This window comes from Protopterus annectens, chromosome 4.part0 (assembly GCF_019279795.1).
Source record: "Protopterus annectens isolate FY-2018-M chromosome 4.part0, PAN1.0, whole genome shotgun sequence".
Taxonomy (NCBI): domain Eukaryota; kingdom Metazoa; phylum Chordata; order Ceratodontiformes; family Protopteridae; genus Protopterus; species Protopterus annectens.
In genome coordinates, this window is record NC_056733.1 from 1,115,920,610 (window position 1) to 1,115,942,126 (window position 21,517).

The following is a 21,517-nucleotide window of genomic DNA, read 5'->3' on the forward strand; positions in this document are numbered from 1 at the left end:
ATAGCTGTATGGAAGTGAGCCATGCAAGGATGAAAACAGGTTTGCACAAATGTGATCTCACAGTACAACTGATTAATATAAAAATGTTATTTAATTTTTTTATTTTACATTTATTGACCGGGAAATTCCGACTGGATGCATGTCCATTTTCAGCATAGGCCTGGGGAAAAAACTCCACAGTTAGATTTTAAGCAAAATATAAGGTGTATATAGAAGCATTCAAATTTACATAGTACCAAACTTAACACCGACCGGTAACATAGCACTGAAGCTTTAGATTTAACATATTTACATAAACTGAACACATCTTTTACAGTTTTAGGTTGAGGCATTACATAATGGTGAACATTGTTAGTAGGGGTTGCATTTTTTGCTTTATACAGTTGATGTGTGAGCAAGTTAGCCACAGTAGAGAGTATAGCAACAAAGAGAGCAAAGATTAGATATAGTAGGGAGTATAGTAGCAGGAGAAGAGACAGAGATGGGAAATTGGATAACAGGTTAAGTAAGAAAAGCAGGAGGAGTAAGTAGCTTAAGTATAAAGTAAGAGTAGTGGTGTGAAGAATTTGGAAAATTCATGACAGGAGACTGCAGTCAGCTTGTTCTGGTGGCTCCTTTTGTCCACTGTGCCTTTCCTTTGCCTGTTGTGTTGAACCAGTTGTTCCCCCATTACTGACAGTATTGTATGAAACATTCATTCTCATTAGGAAGGAGGAATGAACACATTTGGAGAGGGGTTTGTTTTCCTCTATTCCATACCAATTCCTGATTTATGCCCCATCCCACTTCTGGAGTTGGGTGCACAATGAACATTGCATGTCACTAGGTTTGACAAGAGATGTAAACCTGCACATACCCTGCTCTCCTCGAGACAAATATCAGCAATGGTTTTCCAGTCTCTGCCAAAGAACTGAAATGGAGCACACATTCCATGACTTCTGGCTTGTATTCCTCTCTCCCACCTGGAGAGAGAGAGAGAGAAACAAGTAGGCTATCCCCTCTTTTCTTTTCCCACCATCCCTCTCAGCTCCTGCAGTGCTGGGACTTCTGATTACTCCCTGCTCATAGTCAGAACACTGTCCTTGTATCCACAGAGGTGACAGATCTTACATTTTTTTCTAGTAGTTGGCTTGAAAAGAGCAACTGAATTAGAAGAGACAGATTAAGTACCTTAATTGTTATTTTTACTATTTGTTGATTTAAACCATTTTAAGAATTCTTTTGTTTATATTAAATTTCTATTATTTTTGTCTTTTAGGCCTTGTCTTGCATAGTGCAGTTCGCATCTGTAAGGCGATCATTGTTCAGTAATCCTGAACGGTCTGAATATCTCAGTAAATTAATGAAGGGAGTGAAAAGGGTACTAGAAAATCCTCAGGTACATTAAAGTAGTTTGTAATAATAATTAAACTGGTTAAAAAAGTATTGTTGAAATATCTACATATCTGTTGTGAATTTGTTTTAAGTTTAAAAGTCACCTGTTTATTCCAGTCTTTCTCCTGATCCCTGTGATCTCTTTACAGCTGAAAATAAGTGAAACTAAAGGTTCCTAAAATGACTTTCATAGGATTCCTCTGATGTAATATCAGAAACTGTTAATCCTGCAATTTCTGAGCCATCTCCGTAGGAGTTATATGGTGTCTTCTAACAGTATTTAGAGAAGCTTTTGCCAGTTAAAGCTTTAAGTTCTTTATTAACCTTTTTTTGAATGGTTCTAATATTTTTGGTTGTAGAATTATACAAGATTTGCCCAGTAATATTGCAGCATGTACAAGAAGTATTTTTATTCAGTGCCATTGGTTATTGTAACCCTCCCCCCAGCCCCCGCAGTATGGTAGAATAGTTTCTGAAATTATTTGTCAGTGGGGGAGGTGTGTGTGTGTGTGTGTGTGTGTGTGTGTGTGTGTGCACGCATGCGCACACGCACTCACACGCACGTTTGTTACTTTGTATGTTACTGAACTAAGAATTTAGTTAGTATCTCAATGCAAAATGAGATGCGAACAGGGAACATCTGTTTATTGCAAGATCTTACAGTAACTGGGAAGAAGGCACTATAAGACTGAGGAATGCATATGCCCAGATGTCTTGTTGAATTCTACATTACTGCTCAAGGTGCAAATAATTGGTTATATTCATCTTTATGTTGTAATCAGGGTTGCCAGACTTCCCTATTTGGACGGGACTGTCCCGAGATCAGCAGCCTGATCCCGAGTCCTGCCCTGCCGGTTTAAATCCCGGGCAGCCTCCGCTTTGTTTTTTTTTTTGATTGGCCCGTATACCGGCATACGGGCCAGTCAAAAATCACTAAACATGGAGCTTCTTGTGTTTAATGCGGAAGTTCCGCATTAAACGAAGCTCAGTGTTTAGCGATTTTTGATTGGCCTGTATGCCGGTATAAGGGCCAATCAAAACATCGCAAAACAGAGCTACTTCTGTTTAATGCGGAACTGCAGTGTTGTGGGTTCTTGCTCACCACACATATGATACTGTGAAGGAACACTAGATGTTCACCTGGTGGAGTTCTGAGCTGACCGAGGTCATGCTACCGTGGTATACTTAATAGCAGTGAGGAAACTAGCATCTTGAGAACCCTTCCCCTGTGGGGTAGCAATAGTGAGCTCAGTGGAGCCACAGAGATGGAGGAAGGAGGTGCTTCTACAGGGAGAAGTTAGGCCACCCCATGGATGAGCATGCCAGCCTCTCCGTACTGTCTGACTGTAACCTAGAATGGAGGGCTTATGGGGATCCCCAGACAGGAACAAATGTGTCATAGGGCTGTTGTCTATCCTGGGAATGCATGGCTGCCATTCCACTGTAACAAATGTGCAGATTGGATGAAGGTAGATGAGCCGTCAGGCAAGGTTGTTGGTTCATAAGACTCATACGTGTTTACTATGCTAACGACCACAAGGGCCTTTTTAAGCCTAGCCATGCATACCAAATCTCTGACAAGAGTTGTTGAGGGTGACAGAGTATGTTTAGGCTTAAGGGAAATTGCTCTGTTCTCATCCCCTTTAATTAGCTTTTGTTATATTGTCAGAAGAAAAAATTCAAGCAAGTCACATCTGCCTCAGGTGATGAAAAACTTCTTTATTTGCAGCTAGCCAGATTACAGCAGCATGTTGGCCAAGATGATCTCAATCTGATCAGCTTGTTTTCTGACATCAACTTTTATACTTTCCTGTTACTAGCCAAAATAGCTTTTGTTACATTTCTAACAGCTGACAGTTGGCTATGAAAAACATCTAGGATCACAATTTACCTCAGAAAAGAATGTTTACCTCAAAACCACAGCTAGTGTAGAATGTTTACCTCAAAACCACAGTTAGTGTAGAACGTTTACCTCAAAACCACAGTTAGTACAGAATACTTAGTTCAACAGTGGTAGCTGGAATTTTCCACAACCTGCCTCAGCAAATTAACTCTTATTCAGAAGTATAGAAAACAGATGTTATTCAAGTTCATAAGCAAACTACATCTATCATAAGTAAAGCCCATCTTTAATAAACATGATTCAATGACCTTTTCTTACCAACACTTCAGCAAATAGCATATTCATTTTGCTAGATGGGAGAAAGAGACAAATAACAGTGTGTTTTAAAACTTTTTCTCTTAACATTCCCCCCCTCAAAACACTTTTATTTGTCTTTTTATTTCAGCAATATATGGTAAAAACTAAGTTTTTCTTTGCATACATTACTTCATTTGCAAGACAAACTTTTAAACTTCAAAACATTTGCAAAAGTCACATTTCAATGTATTCACTTTCACCAGTCTTTTGCAACTGCTGGTACATCGTCTTCGTAACAGTAGTATCAACCAGTCTTTGTAGAAGACCTCTGATACAGGGTATACAACAGCAACCACATACCACCACGATAGCCACAGTGACTCCGACGGACACCAGGAAACTGCTGATGAGATGACTCCATTTTCCATACCACGCTTGTAGAAAGTCTGTAAAGGGATTACTTACCCCAGAGTTCTCTGCCAATATTTCGGATAACATCTCCAAACCTTTCAAAGCTCGAGTGATGCTCCCATCAGGGGCAGTGTTATTCGGAATATATGTACAACAGAAAGTCCCAAACATCCTTCAAACTCCTCCTCCTTTGGCCAGGAGCATATCCAACGCAATTCGATTCTGCCATGCCACCTGCGAAGTGGCCTCCAGTTGTTCAGCAATACCTTTTAATGCATCTTTGGTATAGTTCACAAAATGCTGCTGGTTATAGTAAATGTAGTTGATCCAGTCCACATTCTTATTGGGTTGAATCCAGACAAAGATGGATGCAAAACCAGCTGCTATTTGGTTTATTGCTTTGTATTCGTCAGACACGCCAATACTATCGATGTAGACACTGCTATCGAAGGATTGCTTCGGTGCCTCTCTTTTTCTCTTATTCAACCACTTCTGCTTTATTTCAGGTTCTCTTACGAAATTGCTTGCTGGAACTGGGAAAATGTAGAATGGCAGAATTAACTTTGCAAGTGCACAAGTTCCTTTCCAGGGAATCGTAAGCCTTGATCTGAGTTTGTTGTCTCCACATAACCACCATTCGTCTGCTAAACTGTGAGTTTGGTTCTCCAGAAATGGATTTTCATTGCCATTCACAGTAACATTGCAATAGTTCTGTCCCATATTGCCATAATTCTTTCCTGTGCCATCTCTGGAAATGCACATATACGAACCTGGATAGGAAATCGCTGCAGGCGGTTTCTCAACTTTGCTTATGACTGGAAAACGCTGAGTTTCATTTTTGCATTTATCTTCAGTTTTGTTGAAGAATAGTTTTAACAGACATGTTAGGTTACCTTCATCTTGCATCAATGGGACTGTCGCTAGTTGCTGTTTACCTTCAGCACAAGAAACACAGTTCTCACAATGTGCCTCTCGGGTACTATATCTAACCCAAGATAACCATTCATTATGGTGTACGAATCCCGTCTCGAGTAACAGTTGTTCTTCTTCTTCTGTGAAGGCAAAATCTGCTTTACTTGTAGCATTTTTAAGGCTTTGCACTTTAAGTTGGAGGGTCCCCATAGGATCAGTTCCAACTGGAAGAGACACTCCGATTCCATATACTCCTGAATCACTTTCTTGTGGTGACACAGTGGTTATAGTAATTACTTCAGTACCTTGGAAATGCGCAATTTTTATTCTTTGTTGCCTGCTTTTATCTTTCTCTGGTATCACTGCACCACTTGTTTCCCATCCATTCACATCTGTTGACCACCAAACATTTGACCAGGACGTACAGTCTCTATTGCACAAGTATTTTGCACGAGTCAAGAAATCATTATTGTTCCATTTAGAACAGTCCAAAATTCCTTCACAAAGTTTTACCTTGAACACAGTAGTAACACCTATTTGTGCTTGCCGCACCACCATTCCTTTTTCTCTCACAACTATTCCTTCTCATATGGACATATTTACTTTCGCCACCAAAATCATCATCAAGTACCAGTTGAACATGGCCATCCTTCCTTTGTAGTCAGACTTTGCGTTCAGGGGTCCGGTGGAGTCTGATCAACATCAGTGGTAGAAGGAAAAGTCTTAAGTTTTTTACAGTGGGTGATATGAATCCACGAAGTCCTCTCTGCGATCTTTACAGCCGTAGGTGTTGAGATAAGTACTTGATATGGGCCTTCCCACCTGGGGGATGACCAATTCTTTCTCTTCACAATTCGGATCCACACCCAGTCCCCGGGTGCCACGCTTAACAAGGTTTCACTTCTGGAATCTGCAAAGGAGTCATTGGTTACAAGAGGCTTGACATTTAGCAGCAGCTTCATATAATCCGCCAGATCCTCACCCCCCTCACGTTCCGCTGGCAACAATCCTTGCCACTGCGGGACGTAATATGGTCTCCCAAACAAAAGTTCAAATGGTGTAAGTCCTTTGTAGGAGGGTGAGATTCGCATATACAGGAGTGCCAATGGAAGGCACGCAGTCCAGGATCTATGCGTTTCTGCCATCAGTTTGCAGAGTTTACTCTTCAGGACACCATTGTGTTGCTTCACCAGTCCAGCTGACTGCGGATGGTAAGCACAATGGTACTTGAGATCAATTTGAAACACTTGACCCAACTTCTGCACAATCTGGTTTACAAAATGAGACCCATTATCACTATAAATGCACCTTGGAAGGCCAAATCGGGGAATTATTTCTGTTCTTAAAAGCTTAGTTACTGTTTGTGCATCAGGATGCTTTACTGGAAAAGCTTCTACCCACTTAGAAAAAGCATCAATTATAACTAGACAGAACCTTTTTCCCTCTGAAGGTGTCAGCTCAGTAAAGTCCATACAGAGTGTGTGGAATGGATATGGAGGGGTAGGGAATGCCTGCTGAGATTTTTTAACTCCCCCCTGAGCATGATACTTTGCACATAATAAACAAAATAAACAGAATTGCTTTGCATAAGTTGAAAATCCTTTACACCAAAACACCTTAGGCACTATTTGAACCATTGTCTGTACTCCTACATGGGCAGGTCCATGGCTAACCAATGCAGCATACCTAAAAAGGTTTGAGGGTAATACCATTTTGCCATCTGATGCCCTATACAACCCATCCTGTTGAGTGATACCATATTTCACCCAACGCCATTTTTCTTTCTGTGTTGCCAATGTTTGCATTACTTTTAGTGTCTCTAAGTCTAAGAGGTGTCCGGGCTCTAAATCATTGTCATGTAAAAGCAAATCATTTTCTTGAGCTGCCTTTTTTGCAGCCATATCAGCAAAAGCATTTCCCCTGGAGACAGGATCGTTTTTGTTAGTATGTGTGGAACATTTACATATCGCTATCTGAAGTGGTAATTGCACTGCATCTAACAACTGTAAAATTAAATCTCTGTGATTTATTGGTTTGCCTGTCGCAGTAACCATTCCTCTATTCTTCCATTGTTGAGCGAAAACATGTACAGTGGCGAAAGCATATTGACTATCTGTATAAATTGTCACTTTTTTACCCTCCCCTAAGGTACAAGCTCGAGTCAAAGCCACTAACTCAGCTGCTTGGGCAGAATAAATATTTGACAATCCTTTTGCTTCCAAAACTTCAGTTTCTGTGGTGACAGCATACCCTACTAGTGTTCTTCCTACAGTGTCCTTCTTTGCTGATCCATCTACAAACAAAACAAGATCAGAATCTACCAACGGAATATCCGTTAAATCTGGTCGGGGAAGTACTTTGTCATGAATGCTCTCTAAACAAACGTGTGGAGTACCTTCTTCTGGAGTCGGCAAAAGTGTCGCTGGGTTAAGAGTAGTACATCTTTCTATGGTCATATGTGGCTGTGTCAGCAGCACTGTCATACATGACAAATGTCGACTAGGAGATAAAAAGGTTATCTTATCTTGCAAAAGTATAGTAGCTACTGAATGTGGAACTCGCAGTTTTAATGGGTGAAACAAAACTAATGATGCTGAGGCTTGCACTGCCATTACAGCTTGAACACAATGCGGCAATGCCCTTGCAACAGGATCTAATCTGGAGGAATAAAAAGCTATCGGTCTCTGTTTATCCCCATGTACTTGTACCAGAACCAAAGTCATATATCCTCCCTTACAATCAACCATTTGTACAAACTGCTTAGAATAGTTCGGAAAACCCAAAACAGAGGATCCTGCTATCAATTGCTTAATTCTATTAAATGCTTGTATTGCCTTATCTGTCCACTGTATATTACTTTTAGCTGCCATGGGAGTGTCATAGATCAGTGTGGTCAATGGCCCTACTTCTTCAGCATAATTAGGAATCCAACTCCTACAAAAATTAGTCACACCTAAAAACGACATCATCTCCCGCTTAGTCGTAGGCATAGGTGCTTCAAGAATTGCTTGTTTTCTCTTATTTTCCAATTGTCTACCTTCCTGCGAGATTAAATAACCCAAGTACTTTACTTGTGCTTTCCACAATTGTAACTTCTCTTTATTTACTTTATGTCCTTGCTCAGCTAAAAAACTAAGAAGGGCTAGGGTATCCTTTTTACAACTTTCCTGCGTGGGTGAGGCCAACAAAATATCATCTACATACAACAGAACCTGGCTTCCCTCTGGGGGAACAAACTGAGCTAAATTCGCAGCCATTTCTTGTGCGAATATTGTCGGACTCTCACAATAACCCTGTGGCAATCTGGTGTATGTGTATCTTTTACCTTGGAAAGTGAATGCAAACCAAAATCTACTCTCCTTGTGTAGTGGTATGGAGAAAAAGGCATTGCTTATATCTATGACAGAAAAATATCTGTGCTGAGGTAGTAAATCATTAAGTAATGTATAGGGGTCAGGGACCACCGGTGCTCTTGGGATCACAGCTGAATTAACTGCTTGTAAATCCTGAACCAACCTCCATGACCCATCCGGTTTCTTTATAGGAAACAACGGAGTATTGCAGGGTGACTCTGGGCATTCAACAAGAATTCCTACCTGTTTTAGCTGTTCAATAACTGGTTTAATTCCTTCCTTTGCTTGCTTACTTAGTGGATATTGGTGTTTACGAGGTCTAAAACCTGACTTTGCAGTTATACAGACTTCACCTGCTGTTTTCATCAGTCCCACATCTCCTTTACCTTTTGACCATAAATCTACAGGCAAGGCACTTAATGCACTATCTTCCTCTTGAGTTAGGAGGATTTGTCATGCCATTTCTGTTTTGTCATCCCTGAGGTACATACTTGGTTGTGCCCAAGTCACCCAATTTTATCTTTGTACCTGGATCTGTTGATCTTTCAACTGACTTTCAGACAGTTACCTTTTTCGCCAAATCTACCCAATGTGTTCCCACTGCTTTAGTAACTGAGATATGTGGGCTATAACTTGAGCGATATAAATAATTCATTTCCTTAGTCAAAGTACAGGTTACTACTGTATTACCTTGCGTATCCCAAAACATATCATTCAAAATTATCCTTGCACATTTGTGCTTAAAGAATTCTTTTTCAAATTCTTTATCCGGACCAGGGGCCTTCTAGAACATTGTACAATGTAAGTGCGCCGCAACCTGTGGTGACCCGCTCCTAGATTTACTTAGAGCTAGATTGATCAACTCTGTATCAACCCTCCCCGGGCCGTCTGAAATCAAGTCTAGGCTATACCAGTAAAACAAGTCTTGTACTCCCTGTACTACTAAGCCATCCGCTAACCTTTTTGCCTCAATACCTTTAGGTGTGGGAATTGCCGCTATTCCAAACACATGCATCAAATCTCTTCCTAGCAAATTAACTGGACAGACTTTTGATATAATTACTCTACACCTAACAGTTTGGTTTGTTTGCGGATCTGTGAACAGTAGAGGATGAGACAGTGGTTCCTTATAAATTTTCCCGTTTGCCGCTTTTACAAGGACAAACACATCTATTTTGCAGTTCGGAGGCAGAACTGCTGGACCCAAAAGTGTACGCGATGCACCTGAATAACATAAAAACTTCACTTTCTGTCCCTCAACCAAAAACTCTATCATGGGTTTCTGATCTAGATGCATAGCAATACCCAAATTTGCCAGGTTTATGACTTCACAGTCACAATCCCGCCCTTCCATTAGAGTGTTCTGACATTCATCGTAGAGAGTGTCTGCTTCTTCATTATCCCCATAATGAAGATGGCGCCTTTCTTTACTATCATATAGTCATGTGGAGCCCTTGTTTGTAAGCTGTGGGGGATGTTGCCACTCTTCACAGTCGGCAGCGAAATGCCCACGTCTACCGCATTTAAAACATTCTCCACATTTTAACCTTTCCCTATAGGCTGAATGTCCACCCGGTTCATTTAACGTGTCCCATTGCGGGCCCCCACATTTTTTTACGCCACCACGGCGCCCTTGCCCCCTTTGGTCCTGTACTAAGAATATACCACCATCATCCCCTACTGCCAACACTTGTACTTTCTTTTTCTTTTTTAGATTAAAATGTCGCTCAGCATGCCGTGCATATTCAAACAAATGTTGCAGTCTACATGTTCTGTGATCTACCATGTGCTTAGTAATAAAACTACTTATCGGAGCCTTACAACCTTTAAGGAAAGCATTCTTTAATTGCTGTTCATACGGACTATCATTAGTCTGATCCTGCGGAATCATCATTCCACAATGGTTATTGAACACTTCTGTCAATCTTACAATATAGTGATCTACAGATTCATCATCATTTTGAATGCACTGATTTATTACTGTCCAATCTGCTCTTGGACGCCACTTATCAGAAATTCTCTTTAACAGATCAGTGACTCGTGTGTCTAACACCCCAGAATTATGCTTTAATGTAGTGCCATCATCTGCCTTACATGTCCAAGTACCACAAACTAAGTGCCAATCTGGATCTAAGATTTGTCGCACTACTTGTTCTACTTCTAAACCATTTAGATGATAACTTAAACGCATACCAACTATGTCCTCAGAAAACTTTTGAAAATTAACCTTGGGATGAGGAATACCATCCGTAGCTCGTTTTATATCCTCTCTAGCCCAGGGACGATAAACTAAAATAGTTGGTTCTTGTCCAACATCTCCTGCTTGTGGGTTTGCAACTTGTATTAAGGGAAGAGCTTCTGAATGGTCAGGAAGTTTAATAGCCCAACGTCCTTGCCCTGCTGGTCCTGACCTTAACTGCATAGGTTGGTCTACCTGTTGCAAGCAACTTTAGGTACTACAGGAATTTGTGGGTAAATTGGAGGGGTCACAACATTTCCTTGAGCAGCTAATAACCCACCCTGCTGTACAGATCCCACATCTTCAGACTGATATTGAAGAGGTTCCCCCGGTATGGCAGCAGCAATTTCACCATATGGTGGGGCATTTGCCTGCCTTTGTACTGCGCAAACTGTGTGCTCATCCTCCTTATCTAAAAATAAAGCTACTTTTCCACTTGGCACCAGTGATCCCTTTTGGTTTATTTTCTCTTTTTCCTGACACTGTTTTTCTTTTATAGCTCGTTTATTTGCTTCTTCTAACCATTTTTGTGCTTGGGGAAATCCCAATTGTCTTTGCTTTTTAGTTCTAGTTCCTGCATCTCTTTTCAAATCTCTAACCAATTTTGCACAGGCATTCTTATTCAGTGTACCATCAAAATCATATTTCAGCTTCCACTTCTTCAAAAATTTAACATTATTTTTGTTTAAACTTTTCATATACTTAGCATCAACTTTTAAACAGGCATCACTCTCACACTTGCAGCAACTTGAACCCATGTTTTCCTAGATTTCTTATTTTAGGACTGTATATTTTAGGACTGCATCAAAATTATTTTTACAGGGCTTATTACAAAATGGGGCTCTCTTAACGGGGATCCTAACAAAATAACAGGTAATCCTAACAAAATAACAAGTAATCCTAACAAAATAATCTTAACAATTATTCCTACCCACCCTTAACTAAAAATAAAACCCCTGTCGACAAGATTAAATTAAAAGAAAAAAAAGGTATTTTTCATCCTACCGGAACCAGATGAGACTCCGTTTCCCCTTTTGGTTCGGAAACCGTCCCTCAGATAGGGATCAGAGAGTGGCCGTCCTCTTTCCTACGACAAATCAGTCGGAGGGCTTTCCGTCGAGGGAATCTTAAGATGAGAAACCCTCACCTGCACAGGTTTTTCGGTCTCTCTGTCGGTCTGATCCGTATCTTTGTAGAGGTTTCCAGTCCGAAGGACCAAAATGTCAGAAGAAAAAATTCAAGCGAGTCACATCTACCTCAGGTGATGAAAAACTTCTTTATTTGCAGCTAACCAGATTACAGCAGCATGTTGGCCAAGATGATCTCAATCTGATCAGCTTGTTTTCTGACATCAACTTTTATACTTTCCTGTTACTAGCCAAAATAGCTTTTGTTACATTTCTAACAGTTGACAGTTGGCTATGAAAAACATCTAGGATCACAATTTACCTCAGAAAAGAATGTTTACCTCAAAACCACAGCTAGTGTAGAATGTTTACCTCAAAACCACAGTTAGTGTAGAACGTTTACCTCAAAACCACAGTTAGTACAGAATACTTAGTTCAACAGTGGTAGCTGGAATTTTCCACAACCTGCCTCAGCAAATTAACTCTTATTCAGAAGTATAGAAAACAGATGTTATTCAAGTTCATAAGCAAACTACATCTATCATAGGTAAAGCCCATCTTTAATAAACATGGTTCAATTACCTTTTCTTACCAACACTTCAGCAAATAGCATATTCATTTTGCAAGATGGGAGAAAGAGACAAATAACAGTGTGTTTTAAAACTTTTTCTCTTAACATATATGCAGTTAATGATTTACTTTAGTACTTAATTACCTCCTACCAAAAAAACCAAACTTTTTTAAATGTAGGTATCCTTCCTAATTGTTCACACTTGAATTGCTACACACTGTACAGTTTGCCTATATTTTGGCTTGCTTCCATTGAAGAACCTATGGACTTGTATTAATGAGAACTTTTATCACTTGACATTTATAGCCCTGTTTATCCAAACAGCAGTGCATCTGAACTTCTTGGTTCAAGTTTACTGTTAAACATAATACATTGATGTGTATATTGCTGTTCGCATTAGTAGAGGTCTAGGTAACTTCTGTTAGTCTGCAAGAGATTTTCTCAACAAGAGTTTCTTTTTTCTATATAACCAAGTATTTAAATGCATACATGCTGTCTCCCAAAAGTTCAAGAATAAATCACAGAATGAAAAGCATATGGGAGAAGTTTACATTAGATAATCCTGGATGTGCCCCAAGTTGGACCTGGGTTATTTTATACTTAAGGAACTTATTATGTTGTGTTTTAAGTACTTTGCACTTTGTTCAAATTGATGCTGTTTTTCTCATTTCATTAGTATAAACTGTCTTTGTATATTTTGGCTACCTGCTGGACCATTTACTTTTCTTTTTCTGCTTTTTTGTACATTGGAAAAATGTTCCTAACACCCGGTGTTCCTCAAAAAAGTTGGTAAGGATGATTTGTTCATGTTTATTGATGACTTGCATTTGTTTTATTAACAAAATGAAATTGGCTAAAAATCCTGCTTTTTTCCTATGTTCTTTCACTGCCACAAGAGTGTTTGTTGGTACAATCTCTCTTATTTGTCTTTTCTTGGGAATCAAAAAAGAATTGGCAAAGGCACAAGTTGTGTAGTTGTGTGTGGGCTACCATCTCTCAGCCTCAGTGTGAGAGTGCAACTGTGAGCCCTTGGGGAAATCTGTCTGCTTGAAATTATCTGACTGATTGACTTCTACCTTTAGTTTACTTCCACATCATATCACCGATTTTCTTCAGTAGTAATCCCGTTATTTGTACTGCTGTTGTGGTGAGTCTTCTCATGCAAAAATGTACTTTGTGTTGTGTCTTCTGCCCGATGTACAGAAATTCAGTAACTCAGGAGTTAGTGTTATTTTATTTGTTATTTAAATACTGTGGGATGTTTTGCATCCATCAGACCTGCCATCAGCTCATTCATGCAAATGGAACAAAATAACATGTCTTCTAAAGGACAACAGCAGCACCCTTTTAATTATGTTATTAAAGTGCCAGCATTAGAAATTAAATCCAGGTAGTTTGTATTGAAATTTATTATTTATTTATTTTATTTCCAGTTTGATGAACGGGGAGGGCCACTGGGCTCCGAGAGCCTGATGTTCTTCGTGTTTCACTGTTGAAGTCATCACACTTGGGTTATCTGCTTGCAGTAGCCCTCAATCGGCCTGATTAATAAAGTCTTGGGTCCTGCGTCGGTTGCTGTCCCTTCTCCCATGACGTCAGGTCGTTAGGGATATAAAACATGCAGCCGATGCCATTACATCAGTCTTTCTTGCTGTGTGGTGCCCGAAGCAGAAGCAGATCGCAAGTGCCAGTCATTTTCGAGTTTCAGAACCGAAGTCTTCAACTAATGCTAAGTACCCCATTGGTGAAACTTTTTCTTGCTCCTTACCGATGTCAGTAAAAGTTCATAAATTGCATTTCTTGTGGAAAGCAAATACCTCACAAAGATTTTCATTTGTACTGTATTCCTTGCCTAGGCCCTGACCACAACGTAACTTGCTGTCGGTTTTATGCTTTATTTAATCAACACACTATCCGTCGTTGGTATATTTTCGCCTCTAAATATTTTGGTTCTCTGTTCAATTATCCAGAAATGTCGTCAGTAAGCCATCCGACTACTGGAATTCTGAAAAAACGCAAAGATAAAGACAGAGACAGGCCGCCTAGGTCCAAAGCTGCTGACGACGCTTCTCCTAAGCCAGTTGCCAGTTCGCCGGTACTCAGTTTGGTGCTTTCGCAGCCCCTGATACCCACTACTTCTGATTCGCAAATCTCTACTGAGACCCATTCGGAGTCCAGTATGCCGCGAGATGCTTCAACTGTGGAACTTGCGGATGTCTCTACCTTGGATTGGTCTGAAGCCACTGTGCAGGCACCGGCTTTTGAGGGTGTATTCAGTTCTACATGCATAAGGCCTAAACCTCGAACCATGCCTAGAAAACCGATGCCCAGGCCGCATGCTCAGGCCTCTATGCCTAAAAAACAAATGATAAGGATGGCTGAAGATCTTATAACTTTAATCTGGAGAAGCCAACCACCCTCTTCTAAGAGACCTAGGACTAAAATTGTTTATGAATCTTCTGACCAGGATTCTGATTTTTCTGAGTCTTCTGATCTGGATTTACCCTTATCTACCTATGAGGATTCTGATGCAGAGGACTCTATTCCCTCTGCTTCTCCTCCAGAGGATTTTTCTTTTGGTGAAACCTGGCACACTCTAAGGGAGCATTTCCACTGGGAAAGCCAGGATTTTTCTGATTCGAAAAAGAGGCTTAGGGATTTCTTACTCTTGCCTCAGCATAGGCCTTTAGCTATACCTCCTGTACTAGACATTGTTGATGATGCCTTTTTGGAATCTAGTTTGGCCCCTGATTCTTTGCCTCCTGCTCCCAGAAAACCTGACAGATATTACAGGGTTCCTGATTCTCACAAGTTCCTTTTTAAAAACCCTATTGCGGATCCAGAGACTATTTCACAGGGACCCAAGGGCATTAAGACCTCTACTGCCAAAAACCCTACCCCTTCTGAGGGCGCTGGATAGATGGGGTAAGAAGGTTTACACTTCTGCAACCTTGGCCATTAGGGCCTTAAACTGTCAGTTTCATATCTTAAAGTATCAACAACATATTATTGGATTGCTTAAACAGAAAATGACGTTGATTCCTGAATGTGCTGAAAATAAGGAATTACAGGATTTAATGCATTCTGCTGAACAGGTTGAAAACATACTTTGCAATGTGGGTTTGATTCTTTAGAGGCCTCTTGCAGGGCTGCTGACACTGGGTCTGTACTCAGAAGGCATGCTTGGCTTAAGGAGCAATCTTTGCCTGATCATGTTAAAGCTAAACTGTTGGATGCTCTCTTAAATCAGGACCGCCTGTTTGGCAACAAAGCTGAGGAAGTTCTTAAAAAGATTGAAGATAAAGCTAAATCTATGCAAACTGTTAAAAATTTCTTACAAGTTCAGCCTCCAAGATTTAGTAGGCATTGGCCCTCTAAGAATTGGACCTTTCCGGCTCCTTCCAGGCCTTCTCAATCCAAACCCAGACAGAGGAGAAATCCCAGGTTTCAGTCCCATGGCACGCACAAGACTAAGTAGTGGGGGGCTTCCGCTTCCAAATCTGGGAGTAGTAAGACTCCCCCCAGGGAAAACTGTCTCAATGACTTGATTTTAAAACTTCCAAGCACTTCTCTACAGAATGCTCCTTTAGGGGGAAGATTGTTCTGCAGGCCAAAAACTGGGAACTCATTATCCCGGACAAATGGGTTTTAAATATAATGTCCCAAGGATACAGATTTCACTTCCACATATTACCAACGCCAAAAGGTTGTCCAGATCTACCCCCAAATCAGTGGGCAGAGGCTCAAAAGCAAATACTCTCTGTTTTAAACATAAAGGCTTTTCAAACTGTACCAGAAGAGGAAAAAGGACAAGGTTTCTACTCAAGACTTTTCCTGGTACCCAGAAAAGACAATTTATTGCGTTCTATTCTGGACCTGTCTACTCTAAACACCTTTTTGGTGATTCCAAAATTCAAGATGCTGACTCTTAACTAGTTGCTTCCTATGCTAAGAAAAGATGCCTGGATGGTAACACTCAACTTAAAGGAAGCATACCTGCACATCCCAATCAGGGAATCTTGTAGAAGATGCCTACACTTCAAAGCAGGCTACAATTACTACCAGTTCTCTGCACTGCTCTTTGGTTTATCTACTGTGCCCAGGGTATTCACAAAGTGCCTAGCCCCAGTCATTGCATTTTACAGGCAAAGAAATATTCAAATATACCCATACCTGGACGATTGTTTAATTCAGGCAGAAAGCCAGGACATAGTTTTGAATCATCTGGTCTTTGTACAAAGGGTGCTAACTTGTCTGGGGTATACCATAAACGAAAAGAAATCACACTTGGTACCCTGTCAACAAATCATATTCCTGGGGGCAAGCTTGAATACAACTTCCCAGAGGGCTTTCCTCACGCCAGAGAAACAAATTCATTTGACAACCTACTTCAAACAAGTGGCCACAAAAACCCTACTATATCTGCAAGGCAAATACTACAAGCCTTGGGATTCATGGCCTCCTGCATTCTTCTAATTCCATATGCAAGACTGCATATGAGGAAACTACACTGGTATCTAAAAAGCCTATGGTGTCAACATTCCCAGGATCTAGAAGCAATAATTCCTATCATACCTTGCCTGCGCCTAGAGTTTCTTTGGTGGGCAAAGTCCTGCCACCAAAACAAGGGACTACCATTCACACCACCCCCTGCCGCCCAAACCCTAACAACAGACGCATCAGATTATGCATGGGGGGCTCACCTCTCATGGAAGTGCATTCAGGGCAAATGGAACCCAAGTCAAATGCACTTGCATATCAATCAAAAAGAAATGTTAGCTGTACAGAATGCTCTGACAGCCTTCAAGGACCACATTCTTCTAGGACAATTAATGGTAGAGACGGACAAACACCACTGTTATGTAGTACATAAACAAGCATGGGGGGTACACATTCGTACCCCCTGTGCAGATTAGCCATGGCATTGTGGAACACAGCCCTGAGCTACTAAGTGCATCTACAAGCTCAATTCTGCCAGGAAAACTAAATACACTGGCAGACGAACTAAGCAGAAACCTCATGGACCCACACGAGTGGAAGCTGGAACCAAGGATTTTCAACATGTTGACAAGCAAATGGGGGAGCCCAGATATAGACCTGTTTTCCTCCCCTCCCCCCATAACTATCAGTTGGACAAATTTTGCACAAAGGACTCCCCACAAACAAGCTTGGAAAGTGGATGCTCTGCCTTCAGCTGGAAAAATCTATCAATTTATGCCTTTCCTCCACTGCCTCTGCTCTCCAGAGTACTACTAAAGATCAAACAAGACAAACCAAGGACGATTTTGATTGCACCAGACTGGCCATGCCAACACTGGTACCCCCTCTTGCGCAGTGTGTCAGTGTTGGCCCCATGGCCCCTGCCTCAGACTCCAACCCTATTGTCTCAGCAGGAGAACCAGATTCTGCACCCTCAACTTCATACACTGAACCTAGCAGCCTGGCTAATTACCTAATCTCTCCTTTACCATCCCTCAGTAAACCAGTGATGGATATCATTTTAGAGGCAAGGAGGCCTAGTACTAGAAAATCTTATGCTGCAAAATGGAAAAGATTCTGTGCCTGGAACCAATCTTAAGGGATGAGCACAACAGTGCCCAATTTACATCAGATTTTACAATACTTAACTGAGATGCTTCACAGGGGCCTGTCTTTCTCTTCCATCAAAATTAACGCCTCAGTCATTTCAGCTCATTATAGCACAGAAGCTCCCCTCTTCTCTCATCCACTGCTTAAGCAGTTCCTCAGAGGGGCCAAAAATCTACGACCATCCAGGAGAGCCCCCAACTCCAGCCTGGGACCTTAACTTTGTATTGGAAAAGCTCACCCTTCCTCCTTTCGAGCCAGCTGCCATTGCGGATTTAAAAATCCTCTCTTGGAAAACAGCTTTCCTTTTAGCAATCACTTCAGCAAGAAGGGTATCTGAATTACAGGCCCTCATGGCAGTGGAACCTTTCATCATCTTTCATGCGGACAGGGTGTCCCTCAGGACCAATCCCTCCTTCATGCCCAAGGTGGTATCCACTGTGGCCCTTAATCAGTCCATTCATTTGCCAACCTTATTTCCTAAACCACAGAATAAAGGGGAACTGATACTGCACTCCTTAGATGTGCACAGACAACTTAGATTCTATGTGGACAGGACTAAACCTCAAAGGAAATCTGACCAACTGCTGGTGGCATTTGCTGCAGGGGCAGAGGGGAAGGCTATTTCAAAGCAAACCATTTCCAAATGGATAAGCCATTGCATTCATTTATGCTACAAGCACCATGGAAAACCTATCCCACAGGGGATCAGACCCCACTCAACCAGGGTTACATCTACCTCTACAGCCGTTCTCAGAGGCGTCCCTACCTGGGACATCCCAGAAGCTGCTACCTGGAGTTCAGTACATACTTTCACCAAGCATTACCATCTGCCAATTTTCTCTAAATCCAGAGCTGGCTTTGCCACTGCAGTCTTGCAGGGCCTTATAGCTGGTCCTAATGCTATCTAAATTCCTCCTTCTATCCTTAGCTTTGGGAATGTACCCAAATGTGATGACTGCAACAGTGAAACACGAAGAACATAGTACAGTTGTGTACACTTACCATAATCGAGTGTATTCACTGTTGCAGTCCTGGTTACCCTCCCTCCAGCCCCCTTTCTCCTTTGAGCTATACCTCTACTCTGCTCTACTTTACTATGCTCAAAAGCTTTTTGATGTATTTGCTTTTTTGTTGGAGGTATAACCTTGTATATTTATAGATTTAATTGCTCCCCATTAGGGTGGACACCTGACATCTGGGGCAAGAAAAACTGATGTAATGGCATCGGCTGCATGTTTTATATCCCTGACGACCTGACGTCATGGAAGAAGGGACAGCAACCGACGCAGGACCCAATACTTTGTTAATCAGGTCGATTGAGGGCTACTGCAAGCAGATAACCCAAATGTAATGACTGCAACAGGGAATACACTCGAACATCTACATTTATGGTAAGTGTACACAACTGTACTTTTTCAGTGGAAGCCCGGGGAGAAAAGCTCCGCATTACATAGTTTAGTTACAGATACAGCCATAGTAAAGAAGACACAATTTACAATTACATTTCATGAGAGATCCAGCATAATTTCTTTGGTACATAGTACAATTAAGATGTTTACAATATGTACAATTATGTTTGGTTAGCTAGTACTCATAGTTAGTCAGGGGTTTAGTGGTGGAGAGAAATTATAGGACTAGGTGGGGAGAATTCAGTTGCATTTCCTGTTAGAGGAAAGGTAGGAATGTAGCTGAGATTTAAAGTTTTCAAAGTTTTCACAAGTCCTTAGAGAGGAAGGAAGAGAATTCCATTTTTTTGTTAAGGAAAAGGATAGCAGAAGTTGACCAGCAAGGACGACTGGGTTTTCGGACAATTATTAGGTTTTGGTGAGTAGATCTGAGAGTTCTCTGAGGGGTGTAGGGTAGAAGAAAGTTGGATAGTGCAGGGCACTTAGTAGGTTGAAAAATTAGTTTGTGGGCTGTGGTTATTTGAAGATAGTCTAGGTGGTTGGAGAGTTCAAGCCAGTTTAACAAATGAAGGTCAAAACGATGACGGGAGGAGAACTGGCTTTGGTAGCAAATTTAGAAAACTTATTATAACAGACTTCCAATTTTGAGGTGAGAGTGGCAGATACGTTTGTTAATAGAGGAGCACCATACATTAGTGAGGGGAGTAGACAGGTAGTGGCAAGAGTTTGTCTGGTGGAAGGAGAGAGAAAGTGGATGTTCCTGTATAACATACCAAGTTTTAGGGTCTATATTATATAGTCGAAGTTTCAAAACTTTGAACCTCACATGAGCCAAGGTCAAAACATCGACTATATAATAAAATAAAATAAAAAAAAAAAAAAAAAAACTTACCTTACTGCTCTGAGCAGGAGGGCAAGCCCCCTTGCACCCCCCATACCCCCCTACTTAAATAAATATACCAACTCCGAGAACGCACTTCAGTGCAGAAAGAGAAAATTTCCCATTCTGCACATGAAAAGCCATTGACTTTCACCTTCGACCTTTCCGACTTTCGATCATATGATGTCGACCATTTATGATTTGAACATTGGAACGGTCGCTCATCTGATATAGATCCCAAGTTTTATATGGGTTTTCTTAATGTTTTGCTGGATGTGACTGTCGACTTTTAGGTGTTCATCAATAGTGACCCCAAGAAGTTTGGCCAAGAAGTTTTGGCTAATAATTTGGAATGAGTTTTTATCAAGAGGGGGAGCTTTTGAGGGAGAGAATAATAGTATTTTGGATTTATTGGCATTTAGTGAGAGGTGGTTCTGAAGCATCCAATTTTCAGTGGTGGAGAAAGCAGTTTGGGTAATTGTTTGAAGCTGTGGAAGGTTAGAAGTGCTGAGACTAAAGTGGAATTGTCTGCGTATTGTACAATTTTGGTATTGGGTATGGCTTTGTGGAAATCATTAATAAAGATGTTAAACAGCATTGGACCAAGTATCGAGTATAGATCCCTGGGGAACCCCAGTGGGGGTAGGAAGGAAGGCTGAGGTACCTTCCCCCATTTTACAGCTTGAAACCTACCAGAGAGTTAGCTTAAGAACCAGGATAAGGTATTCTGAGAGAGATTAAGGTTAGAACGATGGGTTAAGAGATTGGTGTGGGAGATGGTATTGAATGCCTTAGACAGATCTAGTAGAACTGTAGAAACTATTTTTCCAGAGTCACGGGCAAGATTTCTTTTATCTAAGAAGGAGAGAAGTGCAGTGGTAGTACTATGGCCAGGATGGAAGCCGTGTTGGGTTGGAGTGATTAGCTGGTGATTAGCTGGTGATTGGCTAGGAATGGCATAAGCTGAATGTGGATGCATTTATCTAGAAGTTTGGAAATTGGGGAGAGGATGGCTATGGGGTGGAAGTTGGAGATGTTATTGTTTTTGCCTCTTTTTTGGAGAGGTGGAATGAAGGCAGTATGCCATAATTTGGGCACATAAGATTCCAGCATGGATCTATTTATTAGGATGCTAATGGGGAGAGCGATACCATCTGCGGCTATTTTTAGGAAGGAGGATGGGATATTGTCAGGGGCATTGGAGCAAGGTTTTAATTTAGAGTGTAATTTTTTATATGGGATGTTGAGATGGGTTTAAGCTCGAGTATAGGAGGTGGATTGGGGTCAGAGGGTGGTGGTGAAGGTTTTGGTCAGTTCTGCTATGGAGGTGAAGAAGGAGTTGAATAGAGAGGCTATTTCAGGGTCAGATTTGCTGGTGTCAGGGCAGGGGTTGTTTTTGGTACCTGAGATGAGAAGAGAATTAATGGAATTCCAGAACTGTTTTGGGTTTTTGATTGGTTAGACTGGAGTTTAATATAGTAGGACTTTTTGTCTCTGGTGATTTGTTTTTTAGCA

General features: G+C 41.1%; 1 protein-coding gene across 1 annotated transcript in view; it reads left to right on the plus strand.

Annotated features, from left to right (window-relative positions):
• Window positions 1-21,517, plus strand: part of RANBP17 (RAN binding protein 17) — a 4,607,784-nt gene that overhangs the window by 1,220,217 nt on the left and 3,366,050 nt on the right. The window contains exon 9 of the mRNA XM_044069092.1: window positions 1,259-1,378. Within this exon, the coding sequence (XP_043925027.1) occupies window positions 1,259-1,378 (120 nt within the window). The remainder of the gene's footprint in view (window positions 1-1,258; window positions 1,379-21,517) is intronic.